Here is a 26,797-nt window from a genome sequence, read left to right as displayed (position 1 = left end):
ACTTTTTGTGAAAAAGCACTTGTCTAAAAGCTGTGCTTCAACAAGCTCATCAAAATTAACCACGCAGGAGACAGTACCATAGCATCCCAAAGGCCTGATTTTTCCATGTCTTGACTGGTATAGTTCAGACTTCTGTGGATTTACTACATCTGATTGGTAGGGAAACATGGATCCCTTTATATTCAGTGTTAAATTATATCAGTATTACAGATTGCAAATGGGCTGAGTGTCACAGAACTGTATGCACTAACAGTAAACACCCTTTTGTTGGATTGCTCAGTAATCTTTTTAATGCAAAGGTGTGGTTATGGACCTTGTTGGTATGCATCCTTGTATTTTTACCATTGATTCTGTAATATGAATACATAGGAAAGATGCAAAGATACCAATTCCTGTATTGCATGTAACTCGAGGTGAAAAAATTCTACAGGAGACGGATTTTCCTTGGCTTTTGAAACGGTAAATAAATAGAAGTAGAGAACCTAAAGCCAGTGATTTAAAAAATCATTTCCCTTCTGAGTTTACATATTAATTTGAGCACAGCATTGCATCTGGTCGTAGTTATTTCTAAAACCTTTTGGAAAAGTAGGTTTCATCACAGGTGAATCTGTAAATTATTCTTTTGGCTATTTCTGTCAGCTTTCAGGGCCCTACGCACACAGCGTGAGCGTCGGAGGATTTTCTGCTCCTCGCGCAGAAATTGGAGGGAATTGAAACTGAATTTAGTTCTCAAAAAGCTTTCCAAAATGGGGCTCGTCTTGACTTAGTCAGATCACAAAATCACAGTGGCCTTGCGAGGGTAGGCTCCGAGCTCGGGCGGAGGCCACCGTTTGGTGCTGTGTCACAGTTCTGGGCTGGCGGTGCCAGGCCTGGGTCCGTGTCCGTGTCTGGGTGGGTCTGTGGCGCTGCTGGAGGAGCTGAGAGGGTGCAGGTGCCGTTGGGAGCTGTGTCCGTTGGAGGTGCTCGGCCGTTACGTGTCCGTTGTGCCCCGGGAGCACCCTGAGCTGAGGGCCAGGGCCCTGTCACTGGGGCAGGGTAGGGGTGGAGAAGAAGGCATAAGCTGCAGCTGGGTCTTCTTCTCTCCCTCCCAAGGGCTTGTCAGCAGTCAGTCAGATCCCAGGCGGCTGGCCGGTGACCTTGCTGCCTGTTTGTGGCTTCTTTTGTTAGGGTAAAGCCTGACAAGTGAAGGTGGTGAGTGGAAAGTTTGGATTTTGGAAGTTTCTGGAGGAGCGGCTGGTGCTCTGTGTCTTGCCTAAGGCTGGTTCAAGACCAGAAAGCAGCCCCTGATTCTGAGGCCTTGCCATCTGCCCAGGGGATCAGCATGCTTTGGTCTTTCTGAGTGGAGGTGATGAGGAGAGAGGAGGTGTCTACATCTTAAAAAAAGGTATTCTTGAAGAGACAAAGCTGGAAAACAAGGAACTGTTCACTAGGAAGTTCTTGGAAAGAAAGATGCTGTGTGTGTTGTAGTTACTGTGGACAGCCCCCTGCATGCATGGTGGCACTTCTGTGGCTTAAGGGAGAGCATCTTGGTAAGCTGCAGTGGGGTCTTGGCAACTGTGAATGGAGAGAAAGCAGGAGGCAGCCTGGCTTCCCTGAAAGACAGGGAAACATCAGGAACGGAGAAGTTCAGGAAGTGTTTAGCCTCAAAATTAGGGCAACTAGAGAATTAACTGCTGGGCTTGTAGTGATCTGCGTGTTCATGTATGTATAGGATCTTAAGCAGAGAAAGGTTTGGGGTGAGTCTGGAAAGGGTCCATGTTTAAGGAATGTAGTTCTCCTAGCTTCTGAGATAGCTTTTTGTGTAGACAGCATGGAAAATGATTACAAAAACAAGTGTTGCAAGACACTTAATGAGATGGGAAGCTGGCAGTGCTAAAGCTGTGGCTCTTGGACTGAAGTGATTGTGTGAGAATTGCAGGTTTTTTCTGCTTTCTTTTTCCAAGCAACATTTTCTGACTTTGGAACAACCCCGAGTGGAGTTTATCCTACAGGCTTCAAGTCAGCAACCCAAAAATGCGCTGAAAATCTCTCCTGACTTTTGGGAGAGGAGCTGTGACAGCTACTGGACTTGAGGTAAAAAAAGATACTTTAAATGTTTGCTGGCAGTTCTACCCCTGTAAGTCTGAGACTTGATCTGCTGAGATGTCAAACTGTCTGCTTTCACTGCTTTAGAGTGGGGGTGACTGACTGACCAGACCAGTTTTTAGGGAGCTTAGTCAGCTTCCTAATTTCCAGGTATACTGAGAGTCATTAGGGACAGGAATGGAGAGAGAATGAAAGAAGAAGATGCATCCTCTGCATGAAAGAAGCTGGGCTGCCAGGAGGATTTCCAATTGGAGATCCCTGAGCAGCTTTATTACAGGCCTTGTCTTCTCTTGTATGCGGCTGTACTGAGCTTTAATGTACTGAGCTTTAACCCATTGTGCTCAAACACTGTCAGGTGTTTTGCTTCAGGCCACATTTGTTTTGGTTGAAAGAAAAGTAAAAAAAAAATAATTCTTCAGCCATTTCTAAGAATGCAGCTAAAGGAAGAAGAGTAACTTCAACCTTTGAATCATTTTTAATCTCCTCTCTTTTCTTACTGGAAAGAAAAAGGAACACAGCAAACTTAGAATCCCTAGAAAAGGGGCAGAAAGTCAGAAGTTTCCTAGTCTCCTAGTCCTCACAGCTTTAATGCAGGGGCACTGAGATTTGAGAAGGGCAAAAGACTGCAGTTTCAGCTATTGACTAAGTTAGTTATTGATGATCATAGCTCATCATCATCAGCAATGGTGATTTCTCTTGTGTGTTCTGTACTTTATGTCTGTTGCAGCACATGTGGTAAGAAGGACCCTGTATGACCCAGTGAAAGTCAAGCATCCTTGTTTCCCTTTTACTCCAGACCAGTAAGTCAGATCAGCTCTCTGAATGCTGAAGTTTGCAACCCAGTCCCACATCTTGAGCGAGCAATTAAGTGGTCTTGTGTACCTCTTTATTTGTCTGCTTTTTCATGTGCACAAACCACATGGGGAATGTGTGACAGTTTCTCTTGCAGTGTGATGTATGGGTATAGGTATAGAATCTCTGGTTGAGAGAAGTTGGGAGGTTTTTTAGTTGTTCTCATGTTTTTGCTTTACTTTTAGGTATTCTGTTCCATATGGAGTAAGGGTGGCTTGAAAGTTGTCTGACAAGATTTGCACACCTTGCCAAACACCTTGGTCTCCTAAATAAAAACAAACCCCCAGAAGTTCATAAATACCTGTGCCTGTGATGTAAACAAATTTCCTGATGAAGAGGCCATGTAGCCCTCTGCTTCAGACCACATCTTGCATGGGACCTTTGCTTTCTGTTGAAGCTAATGAGTCTTTTCCATAGAATGGGCCTGGTAGTACCAATTAATTAGTAAGACTGAGCCCCTGTTTTGTAATGTGCCCATAAGTAGAATTTGCAGGAGCTTTCTGACTGTATCTTACTAAGCTGCTATGGATGCAAGAGACAAACAGTTTGAGGCTGGAGTAATATTTAACTTAGCTTCCAGTTAGGAGGAGTATCTAGAGCAAAAAGGAATGTGCCACACCTAGGATCTCTCCAGAGTTGGCTTTTCTGGGAACTTCAGCCACAGAGAATGAAATATCCCCAATGCTGTACATGCAGGTTGAGGGTGGCTGCTATTTTTAAATATGTGCATGTGAAAATGGAACTGGAAGTTATTGCAAAGCTGCATTTGCAGGTACACAGTAGGGAGATTTTTAGAAATAAGACCTGAAAGATTTTTCAACAGCAAGTATATCAGGCTACTGCCTGACATTTCTCATTTGCTTTGCTGAAGCGTTAAAATAACCTCTGGCTTCTCTAGTGAGGGCTAGCAATTAATAAATTACTTTAAGGTTTTGTTTTGATTTGATTATATACAGTGTATATGTATTACATGTATTTTAATGTGCACTTTAAACCTCCTTTTTCTTGATTATGGAAAGAGAAACTATGGAAGAAGTATTGTAAGTTCTTTTACAAGACACTCAATTGAAGTGATTTATTTATGTTGAGCACCTCACAGCGATATTGAATAGGTCTGTCCTCTGTTTCTAGAAACATCTCAAAATGAAAGCAGATTTCTTCCTGATTAGGGTGGTGACATGCTGGCACAGGTTGCCCAAGGAAGTTGTGGCTGCCTCCTGCCTGGAAGTGTTCAAGGCAAGGTTGGATGGGGCCTTGAGCAACCTGACCATGTGGAAGATGTCCCTGCCCATGCAATGGGTTTGGAACTTGATGATTTTTAAGGTCCCTTCCAACCCTATCTGTTCTATGATTCTATGAAAAATTCCTTTAATTTGTTTTTTTTCCAGGAGCGAAAAGACTGAATTCAATAATGGGTTAAAAAGTTTAGTGATTGGTATTCCATTTGTTGCAAGCTTCCGTCTCTCCCCTAAGCTGAACCACTCTTACCCTCTGCTCTTGCCCACAGAATTACCATGCAACTAATTTTAAAGGTGCTTGTACAGTTTGGTTTTAAAAACGTTGCAGTCTCTGTCTCTGGTAATCCACCAGGTGGAAGCAGATGTGTAGAATATCTGTAAGTGTATTTGTACATCTGAGTTTGTACAGAGGGGGTTTCTAAGAGGGCAGCATATTTACAAGGGGTCCCTCAGCGGTGTAATACCATCAGTAAAGCAAAAAATTGGCAGTTAACCACTAGCAGGATTCGTTGGTGGTTTTTGTTCATGTGGTGAGCTGGGTGACATTGTATTAGCCAATTCTTCTGATGGATGGTTAGAGATCAGTTGCCTGGCAGTTCTGAATTACAATAGGGAGAAGGCTATTGGGGAGGGGATGAGGAGAATAAGATAGGAAGTGGTTTCTTAGAGTGGGGTGCTCTTCTTGTATTAGCAGAAGTTTTGGTCTATCAGTCTCGAGTGCTTTGCTGACTGAAAAGCTCATTTGTAGTTTACTGATGTTCTCCTCCCTTCTATATTTCTGGTAACCACCTGGCATCACTGTATCTCTCTCCTCTTGTAAAAAATGGCATCTTTGAAGTTTGGAGCATATCCCTTTTGTAGTCAGCCCTCACAGTGATTTTGCTTTCAGTGCATCTTTGTCTGGAAATATGCTACAAGTGCTAAAGTTTTTATTTTGTTTGGTTAAGGGATGGGTGGCAGGGCAGGGATAGTCCACATGGTGTCAAAACAGGAAGCTTGAGGTAGCTCTGAATGACCTCCTGAAAGCATCTGTCCAGCCTGTGAGTGATCGTGGTCCCATAAAGGCAGTCGTTTGGAAAGGGACTGCACTATCCATATTTAAACTGCCTGCTATGTTTCATACAAGAAAAATGCTGTGTTTGTGTACTGCTGCAGGATTTTGTGCTATCCTTCTGCAGTTTTTGGCATTATTTCTCCACTGACCTGTTGCACTGAAATTCATGTCACTACCAGGCAAACTGTGCTCTTAATAACTTAAGCTTTACTTATAGGGCGAAGCCTGGACACTAAGATATGTTGAATATTGAATTAAATAATTTTCTTACTGACTTGTGCTTTCTGAGCTTGGCTCAACTCTAAGCATGTTACAGAAACAATCAAATTGCCTAAAAGCAAAATGTTCTTTTCCAGCTATAGCAGTGAAGATATTTGCATTTTAAGTCCTGAGTTGCAAAACTTAGTCCTCTACTTGTACTCAGTGCATGTTAGAACAGAAATAAAATGGAGGAAGAGCTGAAAGAAACTGCATTACTTGAGACTCAGTGGAAACTGAGGGTCAGGATTGCTCTAAGTATTAAACAATTCACTGGAGATTATAGTAATAACAAGGAAATTATGGTATTGCAATAAGGTTTTTGGATTTTTTTTAAATTGGTAGCAGCAACTTTAAAAAGAGAGCAAGAGAAAGCCTGGGAGCACAGGTGGCCTGAAGGGGAAATGACCAAGAGCAGCTTAGAAATGCAGAGAATGATGGTTCAGGAGTGCTGCTTCACTGCATCTTCGTGTGAAACTTCTTTCTGTCTTGTGGAGAGAGGGATCACAGCCCTATGAAATCTGACTTCTTACTGTTTTGAGCAAAGCAAAATAGTTGTGGGCCTTTCACTTTTCTCCTGGAATGAGGGTTTTAAACAGAGAATGCCAGGGCTTTAGGAAAGCAACTGTAATCACAAATCTAATAGTGGCATGCAGGCTTTCTTGTAATTTTTATCAAGCCAAAATGTCACAGAAATCTGCCTAGGCAAACTTTTGGTCCTGCTGTGTCCCAGTGCAATAATTATCATGCAGAAACAGCTGATGGGTCACGTCTCCAGCCCTTCGCAGTGTTATGACTTGCTACCTACATTCCATGTTTAGCTTTGAGCGATCAGATGGTGCAAGCAACATGAGCTAGCAGGGCCTGAGGACATGCAGCCAGGCAACACGTCCTTTCCCTCTGCAGCTTTGGTTTCTTTTCTCCACTTCTGTCCCATCCCGTCCCCTTGAGGTGATGCATTTTACGATAAAAACCTTCTCTCTGGAAGGGCTCAGCTGCCCATGGAGCACGTGTGCCATTCCCACCGTTCTTTATGTTAAGTCCAAGGGCCCAAGGTTTGTAAATATTGTTTCTGAAGTATGTGAGGACTACAGGTGAGCTGTTTGCCCTACTTACTGCGGGCTCTGGAGCTGTGGTTGGTACATGTGGTGGCACATGGTGGCAGACTGTTTCAGCACTTAATGAAGCATGAATTGTATTGGTTGGGGCTGAATTGTGTCTTTCTGTGTGGGGTAATTTACAAATGTTTACAAACAAAGAAGTAGAAAGTTATACTTAATTCAGCCATGTAAAGGTGGAAGGAGGTGGGGAGGGAAGGGGATATTTTGGACTTGTGTTTGTTTTGTGTTTAGCACTGGGCAAAAGGTACACCCAGGAAAAATTGGAGAGGTAGGCAGAAAATTACTAACTGATTGTCTAGCACTGGTCTTGCTCTCTTAATCCCCTCTTCCAGGGATGCCATGGGTGAGGTGCAGTGCAGACATTTTAATTGTGGAAGTTTATGTTATTGTGAACTTATTTTCACTGGGTTTAATTGGAGAACTGAACTTCAGGTAGGCTTTTAAACGATAGGTAGGCTTCTAGATGATAAGCGTCTCTTTATGGCTGAGGGTTTGCAAGTGAGCTTTGAGCTAGGGAGAAGGGAATGAGGAGGAGTGGGAGGAGGGAGCCTGGAGGTGGAGCAGGCTGTGGTTTCGTTCCACTACATCTTTTCATCTTTCCCTGGTACTGCAGCACCACAGGAGTAGAGTTACAGACAACATTCTTGCTCAGGTCTCTCATCCCTCACTCAAATAGAGGGTGTAATTTGACAATGTCTCAGCTCCCCTGTGTAAAGGCTGTTGTTGAAACTATATGTGTGTATATTTTTAAGTGAAAGGCAAAAAAACCTGCAAACACCCACAGATCCCAGACCGAATCAATTCCATGATCCCAGATCACTGAGTAGTTGTACAAATGCTAGGACTGGCATCAGGCCGAAGGGAGAAGGGTGGCCAGAGCTGCAGGGTGAAGTGAGGACTGGGAGTCTGTCCTTCTGAATGACAGCCATGGCTTACATCAGGTTAAATCAGTCTGTACGCTGCAGGCTGAGGCAAAGCAGAATGGATTAAAAACAGGTTTTCACTTCTGGCCTAGAGTTTCCTCACAACTGCACTTCACCATCAGCTTGTGTGGGGTACACATATTTCTTTGCTTCTATTGCCATGGAATACAAGAGTCATGTTTTTACAGGACAGTTTTCACAAACTTCAGTAGTCGCTGAAGTTATCTGTATTTGAACTGCTGTGTCCACAACTTTCAGAAATATATTTTGAATCTGGGTTTTTATCTCCTCTTTCTCCATCTCTATCAGCTGTTCTAGCTGCAAACAGGCTAACACTGAGGCCTGATGGGCTGCTTAATGAGTGGCTGCCTGGTGCTGCTTTTGGGCTGATGCAGAACATTTCTATTGGCCAAGGTTATCTCTCTGCTGACCTTGTAGCCAGCACTCAGCCTCTCGGTGGCATGGTAATTATGAAAAGGGCTTTTTTTTTGAAAGAATTTGTAGAGTCTGGAATATCATTTCTGGTTTGTTAAAGCTGTGTTTTCTTTTCATCCCTGCTCTGAACAAGGAAAGTTCCTTGATACTAAGTTTGCAAATTCAGAGAAGGCTGTGTTTGAAGTTTCTTTTCTTCTAAAATCCACTGTGGAGACTCTCTGAATTTAGCATGGCAAGAGGCTGTCATACCACAGCTGGGGTTCAAAGCTGGCTTTTGCTACTCTACTTTCTCAGTTGTTTGTTCACCAAGCATTGATAGCTTGCTGTATGTGATACACAGCTTCTGATTTCTTCCTGGCTGTAGCTTGTCATACCAGAATGTCTTTTCCCTTGATTGTAATTTGTTGGGTTTTCTGAACTAAATATGTTTGCATACTTTCGGGAAGAAGAGGTGCTTCTGTTAGCTGTGTAATGGAATGAAGCGCGGGATTAGTGGGGGGTATGGGGAAAGAGGGAGTGTTGGTTTTTTTTTCTAGAGGCATCAGCAGGCTCCTCCTGTAGTGAGGGAGAGCATAGTACATCAAACCTAAAGACCTTTAAAGTACATGATGAAATGGATGCTGGGAAGATACAGTACAGTGCTTGGGCACAACTCCAACACTCCCAAGGCAAGTAATATTTAAACAAGCTAAACAGCCCCTTTAGGCAAGCAGCAGGAAATCCAGCACTGAGCTTTGTGTTGTTGCATGGTCAGCAGAAGATAAAAGCTCAGGCCATGCAGCTGTGGTTCCCTCCTATCACTGGATGGCAAACTGTTAAGAAAAGATAAAAGGACAGAGAAGAACAGGGGGTCGTCGTACTGAAAAGCATTCCTTCATATTTTAAGCTGTCAAAGTACTTTGAAATACATTGGGCCTGATGTAAGTCAGAAAACATCATCATTGGAAGCTCTGGTGTGTGTTCAAGTTTTTACATCAGATAGCAAGCAAAAGGTGAATTTGTCCCCCATGCTTCACCAGGGAGAAATACTTCATGGGTGGGATTGTGGTACACATAGGTGGGCAGGAGTTTCCCAAAATTTATTTGAGACCAGGGCACATAATGGTGGGGCTGTTGCTGACTGAGTGTTTCATTCTGTAGGATGACCAGCCTTCACCCATACATAGCTTTTCCAGGTCCTGCTTTCGGCAGCTGATCTTGGTTGAGGAATATTTTAACAATGAGGAAGAGAATTTAAATGAATGAGATTGCTATTTCAAGTCATCTAACCATTATTTACTGTATTCCTCCTCCCCACCCATCTTCCTTTTCTCCTGCATCACAGCACTAGTGTTTCAGGAAAGAAAATGCTTCAGAGCATTTGTTACCAATTTAGCAGCAAGTACGTGCTCAAATTTGGGATTTCTGAGATCTGTGTGTGCCATATGTAGGCAAAATGTAATCTTTCCTAGTTCTAGTAGAAGGGAACAAACACAAATTTGCTGTTCTTCAGATAGTGTTTCTTTAATCTAGTGAGACTTACATTTGTGCAGCCTTTTTGCTTTGGTAAGATGGTTAACTGTCCTCCCTAGGGTGCCTAATTGCTTATCATGAACTAATCAGTCCCCTGGGTATATGAAGGGATGAAAGGATGCCAAGATAGAGCCTGAGACTTCCCCCAGAGGTGTGATAACCCTCCCCATTACCCCACCCTTTGGGGAGCTGGCTTACTGCTATTTTAAAAACCTTGTTAATTTGGAAGTTATCCCTGCTCAGAGATTTTAGGAAGTTTTAAAGGGGTATATTTACTGAAGAACCTTTGAAATTTTCAGCTTTCAAATTTTTATGTGAAATCTGTATTGAATAACATTTCAAGTTCAGTGTGAAATGTGCTGAACATGTTGCTGCTGCCACTTCTCTTTATGAAAGTGCCTACTTCCACAGCCACTGGCGTGCCAGACTCTAACAGATGAGGAAAGGGCCGGTTTGTGTCTTCAGCTGTCAGTAAGGGGGGATGGCAAAAGCTTTCAGCTACAGAAACCCCGTTTGAAGTTTAGATGAAGGAATGCGTGAAACGAATCTGGTGGTGACTCTTTTCTAATGTTTGGTAGAATGATAGTTGCACATTACCACGTGAGGATAGGTTAAGAAAAGTTTTTCACCTTACAGTGAAAAATAATGTATTTAGTTGACAATTTTGCTTGCTTTCTCCTAGTTTCTTCTAACTCATTGAAACACGTGCTGTCTGCTCTCAGAGTGAGAGCTACCAGTTTCTTGAATTTTTCTTTTCTGTCTCTTTGTATTGAAAAGTTGAGCTCCATAAGACATATAAAACTGAAGTGGGAAATAGCTCTTGCTATTTAGTATTGGAGTGAAACTATGAGTTTTAGTGTTGAGGTTTTCTTTGTCTTTCACTTTTGGTCTGAATGAACGTAAGTTTTATATGAAGTTTGGAGGATGGGTCAATTGGGTGTAAATACAGTTTGTTCCTTTAAAGAGTTATAACTTAATTAAAGACCAATATGAGTTTTTAAATATTTTTTTTTTCTCTTTTAAAACACTTCAGGTCTTGGAATAGATTTTAAGTGACCTCAGCAAGATTAATGTAGATCCATGTATTGCCATAGTATATACTGGCCTAAAATTAAAAGAAAATGGTTTTGTGGGTGTGTATGTATATATCACTGAGAAAATGTTCTGTGGAAATGTATCTCCTCGAAAGAAGTATGAATGGGTCTGATTATAGTACTTCAATATTGCTTTGCTATGTGAATATATATGAAAGCGATTAGTCAAGTTTCCACTTGTGAAACTCTTGCTGTCCCACTGAGGAAATTGGGGTGGCTGTGAATGGGTACACAGGCCACTTGGTCAGGTTTTTTTGTTGTTGTTGTTGTGGGTTTTTTTAATGGTGAACGCTAGCAACTACTACATTACCCAGAATTGGGTTGAACCTGTTCATAACTCATACTGGTTTGTTTCAGACTAAAGTTTTGGTATATAGTATGTCAACAGGAGTCAGCAGAAGAAAATGAGTTTCCTTTTTCATAAGTGAGTTGTGGGAAGAATTTCCTTATCATCTGTTTGCTGGCAATGTGTGAAGCACTAGTGGTGGAATTGTTTTTTTGGAAGAGGAGGGTGGTTTTGGACTAGCAACAGACATTTTTTGGCTGGCGAAATAGGAACTTGAAACTTCACTAACTGAAGAAACCTGTTCACAATTTTTTTTTTTTTTTTTTCCCCAGCGTTCCTGAAATAAACTTCCTCCAATTCTTTGCAGTGTGCAGGTGTCCAGACTCCCCTTTACTCATGGTCGCCTGTGCAGCCCGTCAGGCGACTGAAGGCTGTACCTAAAGCTCTGCCGACAGTGCAGCACACTGCAGTGGTCTTGCTATAGTTACAGTGGACACCTTGTACAGCCACAGACTGTAGCATCCCTTCCTAGTCCGAACAACTGAGTGTTACGTTCCAGGAGTCTACACGTGTGGAGCACTGCCTGGAATAGAAAAAGGAAAGCTGCAGAGATTGTAAGCTGCTGCTGCTTGATCCGTGTGGCTGTTGTGCCGAGAAGCGTCAAAGCTTTGCTGGATGGATCCAACAACTCGTTGCAGAGTAGAGGGTCAGTCTCACTGGTTATTTGTGGTTATTAATCTTAGTGGATTTAACTTTTTTTGGCTCTGCTTTGTTTTTGTATTTTTCTCTGCATGCATAAGAGGATTGTGGTCTTGCAACCAGAATGCTCATGTTCAGAAAACTTAAGGCTGCTCCTACTGAAGGGCTTTGAAGATCAGCAGGCATTTTCTTCAGGGTTTACAGCATTGCTGGAGGAGCCAGTTGCTGCAAAGTTCTTCAGGCCTATCCACCCGACTTTGGTCAATCCTTACCTCACCAGCACGTGGACTGTGATGTTTGCAGACTGTCTAAGCTCCACGATGACCTCCATGGATTCCTCATGAGCTTTTACAAGGCCTGGCCTGTGTACTTTGGAAAATCCTTTAGAAATGCCTGCTAGGCTTTTAAAGTCCCAGAGCAAAAGCTATACTGCAAGGAACTTGGAAGGTCAGCAGCTGGATGTGGTTGTGGATGAAGGGGGATTTGTGCTTATGCAGTTTTTGTTTTTAAAATACATCTTTTTCAAGTCAGAGATACGTTCTTTTTGAAGAGTCTTCTTGTCTTCATCTGATGAAGCCGAGGGACTTAAAAATTCCATAAGAAATTGGTGAACTGGGTCTCTGTTTCCTTTTTTTGCACACATAGTCTATGAAAATTAGCAGATGCTGTTTCATTTTGTCAGTGTGCAGGAAGTACCTCCCACAGGTTAGTTTCAATTTGTGTACCTAGAAAAGCAGAAAGAAAACATCTACTGAAGAATACCATTGGCAAGCATCACCGCTGTTTAAAATTTTCCTAATGGCTTTCCTGTGTGGATCTTAGCTTGGAGGGGCCTGCCAGCATCATGTACTGCTGTAGTTAATTTAGCTATCTAAAACATGAAAAAAATGTTGTATTTCAGAATTTAGAGCTCTCCAGACACCCCTAACAGCTACCTGTCCAGCTTGCTTAAGCCAGTGAGGGCGCTCATAAGACTTTAGCAACTTCATCAGTGATGGGAGAGGCATTTTTCTCAAGGCAGGGTTCTCCCTTCACCTGACAGAACCACATTTTGAGTGATTTGTGGTACTCTGGCATCTATGGCAAATATGTACCTAGAATTACCCCAGGAAAAATCAAACACCTAGCTTGTGTCTCTTATCTCAGGTTCAGAACCACAGGAGAATGGCAACCAGTGGTCATCTATGCTTTGTATCACATGAGGATGATGTAGGTTGTGTATATCTGACTCCTTATCCTTAGGAGATTTCATGAGATGGTTGACTTGAGACCTGTTGTGCCTCACAGTGCAGAGTGGCTTTGCCTAGCAGGTCTGCTGTAGAGATAAGAGCTGGGAAGGGGCACTACAAGTTATCCCACTCACGAAAAGGTTGTGTAGCCACTTTGGATATTGTGGTTGTAGGCTAACATTACAAATGCCTCCTAGAATGGATAGGAGAGCAATGGTTTTACAGCACATTTCTGAAACCCTTTGCTCCATCGTATCTCTCTCTTCCCCTTTGCGATGTGGTTTCCCCTCTTAAAATTTCAAACTAAAACTTGCTAATTAAAAAAACAAACACCACACAGCGCTATTTTGTAGATGTGTTTCTGAACATTTTAAGTTGCTGTGTTTATGCATTTTGTTGTTGTTTGGAGACTGTTGATGGGGTGCGTAGTTTCTGTGCTGACCAGAAACAGAAGACAGGAAGATAATGATGTTAACAAGGTGGGGGAGAAAAGGAGGTGTTTGTTTAGAGAAAGCCTAGTCACTAAAGCCTGTGGAGCAAAGGAGCCCTGCTGATAACACAGATGAAATAATCTGCCTCTTTCCTAGCTGTAGAGGAGTGGAGCTTTGTAATAAATGGCTGCCATGTGGCAGCTGTCTCCCAGCTTTGTGAGCCTGGCAGTAGTTAATCCTGTCAGCAAGTCATGCTCCCTGGAAAAGAGCAGCGAGAAGAGCTGCAAACTCTTGAATCATTCTCTCTGCAAAATATTTGCATGTTGAATCTTTCTGCTTAAAACGGAGTTTGTTAATTCGGTGGAGGTTCTCATCTTTAAGTAGCATTAGAGTGCAGCTGTGTTGGTTTTTAAAGAAAATGTCAGAAATGTGCTGAGATGTTGCAATTCTTCTCTTTCTTTAAAAAAGAAAAAAGCCATTTTAGTTTTGGAAGGAATATGTTTCAGGGTACAGTATGTGCTGTGTAGCCTGGGATGCACTGTGTTGTGTTGCTCCCTATGTGTTATGAAATTACAGGTTGAACATCAGGGATCATGATAATCCTTAAAAGCTTGAGGCTTTTTGTATTTTGCTGAGCATGTAATGTTTCTGTCCTTTCCCCACAACTGGAATTGTAGGGCTTTGACTTGAAAAAAAAAAGTCTGAGATTTTTGTGCAGTAATGCAACACCATCAGATTTTTACAGGGCTTCTGATAAAATCATGATGGTTAACAATGCTGCTGCCAGGAAATGAGTTTTAATCCCTGTAATTTCTCCTCTTTCCTCATGTCATGCATCATTTTATTGCATTATATTGAGAGGCGTAAAGTGCTTTGGTGTGCTACCTCATACAGTACTCCAAGCAGAGACTGTGCTGTCAGCTCCCACAAAGTCAGCAGCCAGGCTGCAAAAGATGCACTGGGGGCCTGTGGCAGACGAATCTGTGCTCTCCCCCTTGGGCTTTCCTGCATAAAGAAATTTGCTAGCATGTGGATGCAGTTAGAGTGGTGAAACGCCATGTGGGACATAACTACTCTGAAAGGAAAGAGTCTTTTCCTGGTTTAGCTTACCCGATTTTCAAAACTGTTTTTGTAAAATTGCCCATCCATTCAGGGTATTTGTGAAGCTCTCTTTAAAAATCTGTCCTGGCGGAAGGGGATTGCAACTAGGGTACTGCACAAGAAGCAGGGCACTAGCACAGGAGATATTCTGTATCTTCCTTGGAGTGATTCATCATGCTTCTCTTTAATCCCTGCCAAAACGGTTCTGCTGCACGCACAGAGCTCTGGCTATGTGTGAAGAGCAAGCACGAGGGGGTGAAAAGTTTGCTTGTTTCTCCCCCCAGAGAACTGCTTTAAACCTTCGCCTCGAGTCCCAGGTCCAAAGGAGGCCTTGGCTGAGCTGCTGACCGTCAGGGCAAGGAACGTGGATAGGGACAGGGATGGGAACAGGCCCTCCCTCCCCGACAGCTGCAGGCGCCAATTGCCAGCGAACAGCCCAGCCGCATGGTTTCATGGCTTTTCTTCCTCTTGTTATTAGTGTTCTTTCTTGTTTCCACGATGCTTTGCAGAGGAACAACTGGACGGATTGTCTCCTCTTGGTGTGGGTGCCTGAGCATCTGCACAGCCAGTTGGTACAGCACAGGAGTCCCTGTTTTTTTAGTTACACCAGGAGCTATTGATGGCAGGCTGGGGCTGTGCTGCTGCTGCTGCACAGATGCTTGCTCTTGGCCCACCTTAAAAGGACAAGACATCCCGTGGTTTAGACTGGCCATATATTGTCAGGGATGTCAGCATCTCCGTCACAGCTACCCGTCCAAGCCCAGCGTCCCACTGCACCCGCCCTGCATCCTCTCCTCAGAGCTGAAGGGTGCTGTAATTCAGACTGCGTGGAGGGGAGGTGGCTTTTCTTCTATGTTATTCTGAAATGTTTTCCATCTGGCTGTCTCAAGTGCAATCAGGCCAGCTCACTCCTTAGGCTCTTGGACGAGGAACATGTTCCCACAGCACAGTGCTTGCTTTGCCATGTAGGTGATGGGACATCAACCTGTACCTTCCCCCTGCTCTGGGTTTTATGTTAACTGGTTTGGCAGGGCAAAGCAAAAATGAAACACAACAGCAAACCCACAAGAGCTATGTTTCCTCATTTTGCATCCCTCATCCCATCTGACTTGTATGAGCTGGCAGCAGCAGCAGAGGTTTTGTGTCGTGCTTCCCTGGAGTCACTGGGGCTCCCCTCAGACAGGCACAGCTCCTCTTCCTCAGCCTGTTGGGAAGGGAGATGTGTGGTAGAGGTGCTCATTGGTTCTTGCTTCAGTTTGCTCCTGCCTCTCCAGTCTCTTTTGTTGTCCTCTGCTCCTTCAGGGTGTATGTGGGCAGTAGCTGTTTCAGCAGGCAGTGTGACACCACTCACCTGACCCATTCCTGCCTCTGCAAGATGCCTCCATCCCGCCTACTGAGGGGAGAGCCTTCAGGGCCCACTCCCTTCAGTCCTTGACTCTGCTCTGAGCTCCCACCCCCTCCCACACTGCATTCCAATGTTGTCCCCTTGCCTGGAGGGATATGAGCCAGTCCTGGCCTAAGGGAGAGCTGCAGCACTGGACCAGGAAAAGCTTATGGGTGTGGGAGAGACCCCAGGCTGTGTCCCTAGGAGCTGAGGCCAGTGCCAACCTTAGGTGGACGCAAAGGGACTTTCTTGGGTCCCCACTTCATCTAAGGCAAATAAACTGGAGTCAAAGCCAAGAAACACATCGACTTCCTGGAACTCTGCGAGCCATCTGCACAGCTGTCCCTGCTCCCTGAACACATGCAAAGCAGAGCTTATAAGGACAGACAGTATTGCTTTTGTGTCCCTCCTCAGCCAGCAGGGAGGGTGCAGGGGAGGGGATGTGCTGGGTAAAGCCCAAGGCCTGTCTTGTTCATGTTCCCCCTGCATGGCTGTGGTTCCTGGTGGCTGGGGGTAGCCGGGACCCCTCCCAGCCAAACTCCTGAGGGTTGTGTGGGCAGACAAGGATGAGGATGGAGGGGTGTTCACAGTTGCCTGCATTGGAAGGAGTGGAGGGATGCCACTTGTTTTATTCTGCTGTTGTCCTGACTTTATTTTTTGTGGGTGTCTAAAATTAGCATTTGCAGCCCCAGGTTTGTTAAGCTGTCTTCAAATCTCAGTATTCTTTTTGCTTGAACAGACTCTCAAAGCTGTCTGCAGCTTGGTGACAAAGGCTTCCTGGAGGGCCAGGTGCTCACCCACAAGCTGATAGAAATAGTGAGGATGAGGAAGAGCTCATAGAGACTTCTTTGGTTTGGGGGGGGGGGGGGGAAAGAAAGGTGGGCTAAGGCATTAGAAAATCACAAAATTCAGCAGCAGCTGTTGAGCCTAAATGAGGCCTGAGGTTACTGCAGTTCTTGCAGTGCTGTGCATTTTCTGTCCCTTCCACCCCTGTAAAATGGCAGTGCTGGTTGGGAGCTCTGTGTAGGCTGGTGAGGTGCCTGACAAGGGTGCTGGTAGAGACCTAGGCTTCATTGTTGGAAGCCTGGGGGCCACTGGGTTTTGCTTTCACTTTGGGTGCTGGAGGAGCATGTTCCCACAGCACAAGGCACTTGTGAAAGGAGCAAAATTAGGTGGCCTGTTCAAGTTAGCAAATTGAACACAGGGCCAATGAGATAGTTGCAAATTTTATATTAAAGCTGCCTGGTGTCTCCGTGCATTGCTCTAAACTAGTTGGACCATTTAGGTGAATTCCATCCAAGAAACTGTTGCTTTGCCCATGCAGCATCTCGCTGTTACACTACTGTAACTTCCTTGTTTTCCATGTATTACATCAGTGTAATACCAGAGTATCATGGTGATATGAGTTGTCACTCATTTAAAACATTAATTAAGTCCAGAGTCTGGTATGGTTTATGGAGATAAGCTTTTGGTCATCTAAGCCAAAGACCTGAGGACCATTAGTAGTCCATAAGTCAGGAGAAGGTGACTTTCAAAATGTACATGAAAACCAAATGCACGTGCATATAGCATCATGTGTGCAAGGGAATAAAACAGGAGGAATAAATCTGTGTGAATATTTAAAATTTAGCCTAAATGTTAGGTGTTGTAGCAACAGTATACAAAATAATGTGGAAATATGGGGGTCATCTTGTTCTTGTTTGCGCTTCTTCCCCTGTCCCCAAAACAGAATATGGTCCCTAGCTCATTTTTAAGGCAACGTGAGCTTACACTTCACTTGTTTATTCTGTGTCTGTGTACACCTTAGGTAAGAACAGGCAAAAGGATGTTGTGGGTTTGTACGGTTATTTTAGGAAGCATAGTAGTATATGTGTGCTAATATAGGTAAAAACACTTGTGTTGCTAATAGCTCAGAGTTCATAGCAGAAAGAAGGTAATCTTGGAAGGTACCCTGTCTTTTAGTGCTCAGAGAGTACCTTCCAAGAGATTTTGGTTTTTAATTTTGAGGATTAGAGGTTTTTTTTGTCTTTGAGGAAAACATAAGTTATAGATAAAAGTTCAAAACGTTTGGGGCAACACTCTTAGGTTTTAATGAATGCTAGGGGAAAGGATGACCACCAGATGCTCTGTTGCACTGCCTTTCTTTTTATGCTTATCTGCCTTCCCCCATAGGCTGCTTTGTACTGCTGCTCCAGACAGTGAGGTGAAGCTGCCACTATAATTCTCTACCACTGGGGTGCCGAGTCAGCACCAACACTTCAGTAGCAAGGGCAGAGTTGGTATTATAAAGGTCAGTCGGGAAAACTTTTTTTCCTTTGCCTCGAGGCAGTGGCTTTGAATAGTATTAACCCTTTTTTCTTCCCACACAACACCTTTTCACCCTCCTTTCCTTCCTGCCAGCTTTGATGCAAAATCACGTTCAAAATACAGCGCGGGTGATTGTGCGCATCTCTCTGTCGGTGGGAGTGACTTGACTGTTTGTGCTTGGGAGTGTTGCTGTGTGTTCTGTGAGTAAAATCTGCTGCTCTGTGTTCGAACTTAGTAGGAGACTGGTGGATCAGAAATGGTTTGGAATGCAGTGTAGCAATTCTTAGCTATTATAATTTCAAGGGTAAACAGTAAGGGTAAACTTTTGTTTATTCAAATGCTATATCCCTCTTTGAAGTTCTGTTCTTGTCTAAATTTGTATGCTAGGAGGTCTGGCCTTCATTTAAGTGATCTTGGCTTTTTTTCTACCACGTAAAAAAAAAACAGTGGGAAAACCTTGAATAAGCTAATAGCCGTGCTGAGATGGAAATGATGAAGAAGGCTCAGGATTCCTGTTTGGCCCTGACGGGAAAAAGTAATTTGAAATGCTTGTGTAGGGGGGTGCACGTTCCTAAAATTGTCATTTGTTTCCTGTTTCTCCTCCCCTCCTATGTTCTCTACTATGTACTATGGCATGTTTAATGAAACCAATAAAAGTATTTGGCTGAGAGTGTTAATCTTTCCCTGGCCCAATTAGTGCATGGCTTCTACTTTAACATTAATGTGAATTTTTTCAGAAGGCAGAACAATGAGCAGCTTTGTGCTACATACCAGGTTTTCCCCCTCCTTGCCTGTATTGTGTGTTTCTTCCTATCTGTTCCAAGGGGAGAACTCATGTGCAAAGACAGTGGAGCAAACTGGAGCAGAGACTTGTACCAGCTCCCAAGGGTAGGGATGTGCCACTCTGTTCTTGTGTGGATGCCTCTCAACAGCAAGTCAAGTGACTGTGACTCTGAAGATTCATCATTTCTTCTTTCTTCTTCCTTCCCCTGTGGCCCGTGTTCTTCTTTTTGCTTCATCCAGGGTGCTCTTCACCAGAAAGAGAAGCAGCTGGAACTCTCAAGAGTGGTCTTAAAACAAGAAAATTAAATACAAATAAATGCACATAAGCAGCAGGGGAAGTAACTGTTGATGGGCTCAGCTTTAACATACGGTGGAGTCACACTGTATCCCAAAGGAGGAAATAGGTCTAGCAAGTGTCTTCCTGTACAGATTGAATGGGAAGCAACAAGGCCTTTTTCTATTATTTTAGCTCTCTGCTTTCTCAGTGATTCTCACATTAGCTGGCTGTGCAGGCCATTAGGGGTGGGCTTCTGTCAGAAGCTAGAAGCCCCTCAGGTTTCTCTCTAGGATCAAAGTTGTCCCAGTTTCTTGGTTTCAGCAATATCATCAAGTGGAGGGAACACATTCCAGCAGAGGAGACAGGTCTCTTGGTGTGGCTGTGCAAAGAGGGATGCTGCATTGTTTTGTTTTGCTGTTTTCTTTCTCCCCTCGTGTTAGTGCTCTCACGCCGTTGCTTGCTCTCTGGTTTTCCTCCTTTTCACACAGGATGACTGTGGCAGTAGGGGGTTTCTTCAAAGCAGAAGGTGACTTGTAGGCTTGTGACCACTTACTTCCCTGTTTCCTAGAGGCCTTGGTCAGATGTTGAATGCAACCTGAGGCAGCACTGTTTGCCAGCCTGTTTCCTGTTTGCCCTTGTTCCTGGAGGTCTTTGTTTTCTTTGGGGGAGAGGGAGGAAGAAGGTTCCATCAGCATGACCTCCAAGCAAGGGTGTTTGGTGGGAGCTGAGAAGGTTTGCAGTCTTGAAGGCATCATGGCATAGGGCATCCATGCACGTTGCTGCTTGTCTGGCTCCCCAAGTTTCAGAGGTGCTGTCGAAAAAAAAAAAACAAAACCAAACAAAAACCAACAAAACCCACACTTCCTCGTCCTCAGTAATGCGTTTCTTTAAAGAAAGGAAAAAAAAAAAAGGCAAAATAAAAAAGCTGCAAGAGAAATCTTGCAGTATGTTCCTGCCTGAAGGCATTCTGCCATGGGTTTTCCCACAGGAAGGAGTGATTTGGCCCAGTATTCTCATTGTTTCTATATCCTATTGCAAATAGAAAGTTATGCTTCTGAAATTAGTGTGTATTTTTTTATGCAGTCATCTTTGTTTCAGTGGTGCATTTTTGCGTCATGCAAGAGAGTGGAAAATACATATGTAAAAATAAAAGCATGTAGCAATAATAATTATTTTTTGAGAAATTAAGCTCTGACCTTGACTGCTTCCAAATAAGAAATTTTTAATGTACAGAAAACAGTTTTTAAAACAAGATTGGTAACTATACATTCTTTGTGTTAACAGGAACATATTTATGTTCAGAAATAAAATAGCTCTTGGTTCACAGAAATAATGAAAAGCTGTAATAGCATAATACATAGTTTTCCTCCTGAAAGAAGACCAGAGAGCAAGTTGTCAGGTGTTTCAAAACCAGGAGATAGGTTTGTTAATGTGTGCGGATGTGCCTGCCTCTTCTCTTTTTGATGAACATTTCAAATTTCCCCTGTTGCTAAAAGCAGCAGTAGGAATTCTGACTACCTCTCTGGGAAGCTCATCAGCAATCTCAGTTACCTTGGCCAACACAGGGGTGTTCACAGTTACACAATTGATTGACTTTTTCCAGGATGAATCAGTGGTCACATTAATGTCCTAGGTATTGACTGAAAGAGAAAATAATAGATCTACTTTGGAAGGAAGATTTGCTTGGTTTGGTTGGGTTTTTTCGGGACTGAAGCATTTGTTTGCATTGTTTTAACAGAAATCTATCCAGATAATTTAAACCAGACCAATTTAAATTAGTCTTTGGTGATACCAAGCAGATACAGCAGGTAACTTGGAAGATTGAGACCAGTCTTGAAAAATAACTCTTTTGTGCTTATTCTGTTAAACATGTAGTCTGCTACCACATGAGATGCTGGGGAGTAGGAAGAAGGAGAAGAAATTACTGTGTTGTTCATGAATGAGATAAGCTTTTAAAAAAATAAACAAAATAGCAGCAAAATTATAACAAATAAAACTAAACAAAATAAAGCTAAACAAATAAAATAACTCCCATCCTTCCTGAACAAAATACAGAAGATTGGGTGATTGGCTTCACCTTGGATGTATGAGTCCCTGTGTCACAGGGAACACTAGTGTTTTGCTTAGCAGCAAAGAACAAAAAGGACTAGGAAAGAGTTACTTTGAATTGTTCAGGATAGTATAAAAATAGTCTTTGTGTGTGTTTTTTGAAGATGCAGATTAAAAATGATGTTTGGTAAGGAGCTGGCCAGAGCCTTAGGCACTGGACTTAGGTGGGTCCTGGGTCTTAGGTTTTGTCTGTAGACTGCACTGGCTTGCTACATCAAATCATCTCTGTGTTGCTCTGAAGGTTGGTGGTTAGACATAGGAAACTTGCACTGGGTGAAATGAGGAACTGCTTGACACAAGTGGATGGAGCAGAAGCTAGGCCCTTTCACTTTGCCTCTTCTTGTGTGCTCTGAAGTGTCAATAATGATGCTACTGTAGTCATTTATTGTTTGCAAATTCTGTTTAAACAGCATTTGAAGATGGGTTGTGTGACTGATTTGCATATCATCCTTGAGAATATGTTTTTTAAAAGGAAGAGACCCTCTTGAGTTAACCACAGTTTGAGGCTGATGGCCTGTGCTTTCTGAAAAAAAGGAAAACCTTTATTAAATTTGCTGGATACAGTTTGGAAATCTGAGATAATGAAATGTCCACAGTGTGTCTATTTTCATAATGAAATAACTATTTTGCCTATGGGGTTATAAATTAAAATTATATCGATTTAAATTATTAAAAATAATATCATGAGTCTTGCATATTACAAATAAAATTTTCCAGAGGCTATCGCTGTGGGTGCCAGGCAGAGAACTCTTTTCTCTCTCTCTCTCTCTCTCCTATGCATCAGTCATTCCCTGTCACCTCTAAAAATTTTTAACTGCCCTGTCATTTTCCAGCTAGAGCAAGCATCCTTCCTGAAACCCCAATGATAGCATGATAAGTTTGTGGTTTCAGAAAGGGGTGTGGAGAAACTCTCTCAACGCATATGATGGTTACTTATGTCTTCAGCTCATCTGAAAACCTTGGGTAGTGGGTGTGAGGAATGTGCTTAATGGTCCCAGAAACCTCAGCAGTCACTTCACCACTGCTAAAAGGGAATAAGAAAATTCACCATGAAATCATACGTTGCAGTAAATGTTAATCCTCTAAGAAGAGAAGGGCAGGAGGCATGTGCATTACATGGAATTATTTAAGTTATCTAGCTACAGAATATTCTTCCAACTTCTTAACCAAATGTCACTGCCCACTACTGATGTGCTAGCTTACTCTCTTCTTGTCTCCCTCCTGGGTTTTTTAGCTGTCTTAATACTGAGGACAAAGCCAATAAGGGGTTCCTCTCTTCATTTGCACAGGTTTTGTCATCGGCAGAGGCAGCAGCATCTCCCAGCCCAGTGCCCAAGTCACTTGTGAGAGTGGGCTCTTGGCTGCACTGATACTATTTACATGCTTGTGTCATCAGACCTACTTGAGTCAGGGGAAGCCTCAAACTAAAGGACTGCAGTTTTACTTGGCTAAAATGGTTTCCAGAAAAACTTACTCTCTTTCTCTTTTTCCCTTTTTACATAGTGCTAGAGGGTGCTACTGAAGAAGAAGCTGAAGAGCCAGACGCTACTATACATATTACACTAAGTGAGGAGACCAGCAACCAAGAAGAGAGCCACAGTCAATCAGGGGATAAAAATGAAGGTAACAGGTTTGACTAGTTCTGTGTGACTCTATAAATCAAGGCATTGATAAAGGCTTGTAGAAACATTTCTTACCCGTTTGCACTCCTTATCTGTGTGAAGAGTGTAAGATACATTGAGCAGAAGCACTGGTGTATACATTTCTTCCCCCATCCCTAACCTTTATCTGTCTGAAAGGTATAAAATATGTTGAGCAAAAGCATGAGCACATAAATACTCAACTGCCACTACCAGGTTTCCAAACTAAGATTTTCTTGGCTCCCAGTAACTTGGCACCACATTACTTAGCCTCAAAAAAACACCTGTTTGTAATGCTCAAACTTATCTTCCCAAGACAGTATTATGCAGAGATCAAATGTTTACAGACAAACATGTTCCTCCATGTTCACCCTCATATCTTCTTGTGTTACAATGACTTTCTTACAACATTCATTAAGATTCTGTGCTATCCACCAGAGGTGACAGAGCAATAGACTTGCAGGGTGTTGCTGTTTATTGGGAGACATTTTTTAAGAGAAAGGAGTGTTTAATTTGAAAGCATTTTCCTTTTCAAACTTGTGAAGAGGGACAAACACCAGAGTGCTTGACATGTCTGTATGTTAAGAAATGAGAGATGAGATCCTAGGTATGTTTTGAATTTATATGGGATAAGAGCATCCCTGCTATATACAGAATGTGATGGAGAAATCTGAACACCTTTAGCTGTGGCATTAGTCATGGATGTATAACACGTGCTCCATGGACTGACATGGCTTGGTAGACCAAAAAGAAAAAAATCCACATAGATGTCAGCTGTGGCAGTAAAGAGGTGTTTGGGGGGATTTGGGATTTTGTTTTGGTTGAATTTTTCCTCATTGAGCTTATTCCATATAGAGAGATGAGTTAAGCTATGCTAGTAGGAGAACCCGGTACCCTACACAGTGTCTTAATTGTGCAGTTCTACTCAAAACACACTCTTGCTTGAATGATTGTGCTTGCCTTCATGGTTATTGTGATTACCTTCATGGTGATCAGAAAGTACCACAAATAATATTATTGTAGAGCAAGAGAGTTTAAGGTAATTCACTCCATAAGCCTCACACTGAACAAAGGTTGAAAATGAAGATAGGATGACTGTCCTGTGAGAAGAAATCCGCATCTTGTCTTTTGTGTTCCAATACGAGAAGCTTTTCTGGTTGCAAGAACTCCAATTATTATGGGTTGTTGCCTGTGCTCCATGATGATCCATGCGTGATGCAAGTTACAGGCCACTGGCTAAAAGTACTATGTGGTTTTGTTTTTTTGGTGGTTTTGTTCCTTGGTTGGTTGTGGGGTTTTTTTTGGTTGGTTTTGTTTGGTTTTTGTTTTGGTTGGGTTTTTTGTTTGTTTTGGGTTTTTTTGCCTAACAACTCCTATATGTGCTTCTGTTTTCTAATTCCAGAGAAGCAGCTGGAAAGCTTGAAGAGCTACAAGGTGTCACCAAGTTCACCAAACAGTTTGGACGGAGCAGACTTGTCCTCCATTGACGCCATGATGTCAGCAGTGATGAATGTGGGAAAGATTGCTGAAAATGGCGGGAGCTCTCAAAATGTCAAATCCCCCTCAAAATCTCCTGGACCAAATCGGATTGGCAGGAGGAACCAGGCATGTAAACCCAAATGCAGGGAGGGTGAAGGGGAAACAAGCAGGTGAATGGGAGGTGTTGTAGATATAATTATTTTTCTTTGATTGTTTCACCTTTGTTTCACCTTGTTTCACCTCACTGAATACTCAGTGAGTATTCTTGCTTCTGCCATTGCCATTCTGTTATGCATTCTGCTGGCTCTCCAGAACATAACTTTAGAAAACTGGGAATCAAAGGGTCCACTTGCTTGGATTCACTTGTAAAATATTTTGAGTACAAGGTCTGGTGTCATGCAATGGTGAGCGGGTCTAGCAGTGGCAAAACCATCTAAGAATTATCATTTCTTCTCCACTGCATCCTTTCTCAGGCTCTCGCATTCAACTAATCTGTTGGCTGACCATTTCATGAAACTAGTGGAAAAGAAGTAGCTTAGAAAGGAGCAGTGCAATGTGGCAGAGGGCTTGGCTTAGTCATCATGTGGGAACCATCTTGAGGTGTGCAGCTATCCCCAGTGGAGATCTGAGTAACTTAAGGTTAAAGCTGGTATTAGAATGAAGTATCTGTCAGGACAATCAGTTCACATGTGTGTAATGCTAGGTGCCCTCATGTAATTTTTAGTAGAACTATAAAGAGCTATTGCAGAATGCTTTGTACAAGTCTTGCAGAGCAAATATATGTAGCTTTTATTAGGATTTCTTTTTACATTTACCAGTTGATGGCACCAGTTGATAGTAATATTGATCCAAGCAAGTGGGAGTCATATCAGTTAAAGCAGCGATTATTTGTATACATGTTTTTCTTCTGCTGGGCCAGTCCTTACGAATGAGGGTGCTGCAGAACACCAAGAAATACCCCACATCCCTCTGTCTATTTGACTTTAGAGATTGCTGTGAAGTGCAGATAATTTGTAAATGAATGAAGATGTAACAGGGACCAGAAATGTTGAGAGGCATGACTCGTGATGTTCCTATAGTCGTTTATTAATAGCTTGCTGAGTAGCTGCCCAGTTTACAGACTTACGACTTGTCTTGGATTTTTTTGTTTGAAATGATTTAAAAGCCATTAGCTGTAAATGAACATTATTAAATGAAGAGCCTGGGCAGTATATGGGCAACTGTCTTAGTGGGCTTGTATTGTCTAGCACCTGTTTTTTAAGGTTTATTGGCAGTTTCCCATGTAGGGGCTGCCTTGGTTCCTTGATTCATCATGTGAAGTGAGGTGCTGGAGTTCAGACTGGTCTCAGTAGCAGTGCTAGTGCACAGCTGCCTCCCTGGTACACCATGTGGCTTGACTTCAGGGAAGTTTATTAACGTTAGTGACCTTTATTCCACCTGATATTTCAATGGGCATCAAATCAAAGGAAGCTGGAGAGTAAATGTGACAGGATTAAGAGGGATTCTTACAGCATAAAAATAAACAAACACATTGAAAACATAGTAAATAGCTTATTTCTTTTTAGGCTGAAAGAGCCCTCTTGCCAAAGGGGCAAATGACTGTGTTACTGAGAAAATATAAGTAAGATGTGAAATATTAAGTGGGTATCAATCTGGTTAGCAACCTCTGCTACAGCAAATTTCCACTTTCAGAATAGCAGAATAAAAGCACTTAATTGTTACAGTGTGTAGCAGTGCACAGATCTCAGATCCTGGTCAGAATGTGCCCCTTATTATAATTTCTAGGATAATAGCAATTAGCTAGTTTTCTGCATCTAACTGCTGTTTCCCATGAGTTGGCAGCAAAACATTTTGCCCTGAACCTTTGTCCCAAAGTCTATGGTTCTCTTTATAATGCTGACTTTATCTTGGCTCTAGTCTACCCATAGATTAATAAACATGTTCTTACATCAACCTGCATCCATTTTAACTTCGCATTTGCTTTGCTCTTGAAGAAAAGCAAAAGTGTAACAAAAGTCTTTCTTTGAGATGGAGAAAAACAAATAGACCTAGTGCACAACTCCAAAAGCATTTGCCATCAGTTGAATGCAGAGCAGTCATGCCAGGTTAACTTACTAAAGGGAGAGTAGCCAACAAATTAACTGCTACTTTTATCTTTTAGTTTGGGAAGTGTGTTTTCACCAGCCTGGCTCCTGTGCGGTAGCCGAGTGCTGTGTTTTAAATTTGGGAGTGGGGATCCTTTTACAGTAGGGATGCTAATATTTTTTGTTCTGGATGGGGTCAGTCAACAGCATTCCTGTTGCAGCGACTCTGGATTTGCTTGAGCTGTGTTATGGTATGCAGCATGTACCGTGTGTGACCACTGGAGAAAGTTTGGGTTTTAGTTAATAATAAACCCCAGATTCAATACTAATCGGCTCTGGCTGAGCTATGGTGTGTCTCTGATCTTTGCTTCAAGGTGAACCAGTAATCACTCTATCTTCTGTTAATTTGCTGATTC

General features: G+C 42.7%; 1 protein-coding gene across 8 annotated transcripts in view; it reads left to right on the top strand.

Moving 5' to 3' along the window:
* Positions 1 to 26,797, top strand: part of RREB1 (ras responsive element binding protein 1) — a 123,955-nt gene that overhangs the window by 35,150 nt on the left and 62,008 nt on the right. For 4 of the 8 annotated variants that reach the window (XM_030444165.1, XM_030444172.1, XM_030444164.1 and 1 more), the window contains 2 exons: positions 22,682 to 22,801; positions 24,221 to 24,423. In XM_030444165.1, coding sequence (XP_030300025.1) covers positions 22,682 to 22,801; positions 24,221 to 24,423 — 323 coding nt within the window. Of the gene's footprint in view, positions 1 to 11,190; positions 11,565 to 22,681; positions 22,802 to 24,220; positions 24,424 to 26,797 lie in introns of all 8 variants that reach the window. The other 4 variants (XM_030444166.1, XM_030444167.1, XM_030444169.1 and 1 more) reach the window with 2 other exon arrangements.

Source organism: Calypte anna, chromosome 2 (genome assembly GCF_003957555.1).
Source record: "Calypte anna isolate BGI_N300 chromosome 2, bCalAnn1_v1.p, whole genome shotgun sequence".
Taxonomy (NCBI): domain Eukaryota; kingdom Metazoa; phylum Chordata; class Aves; order Apodiformes; family Trochilidae; genus Calypte; species Calypte anna.
This window is presented reverse-complemented; position numbering and strand designations above follow the sequence as displayed.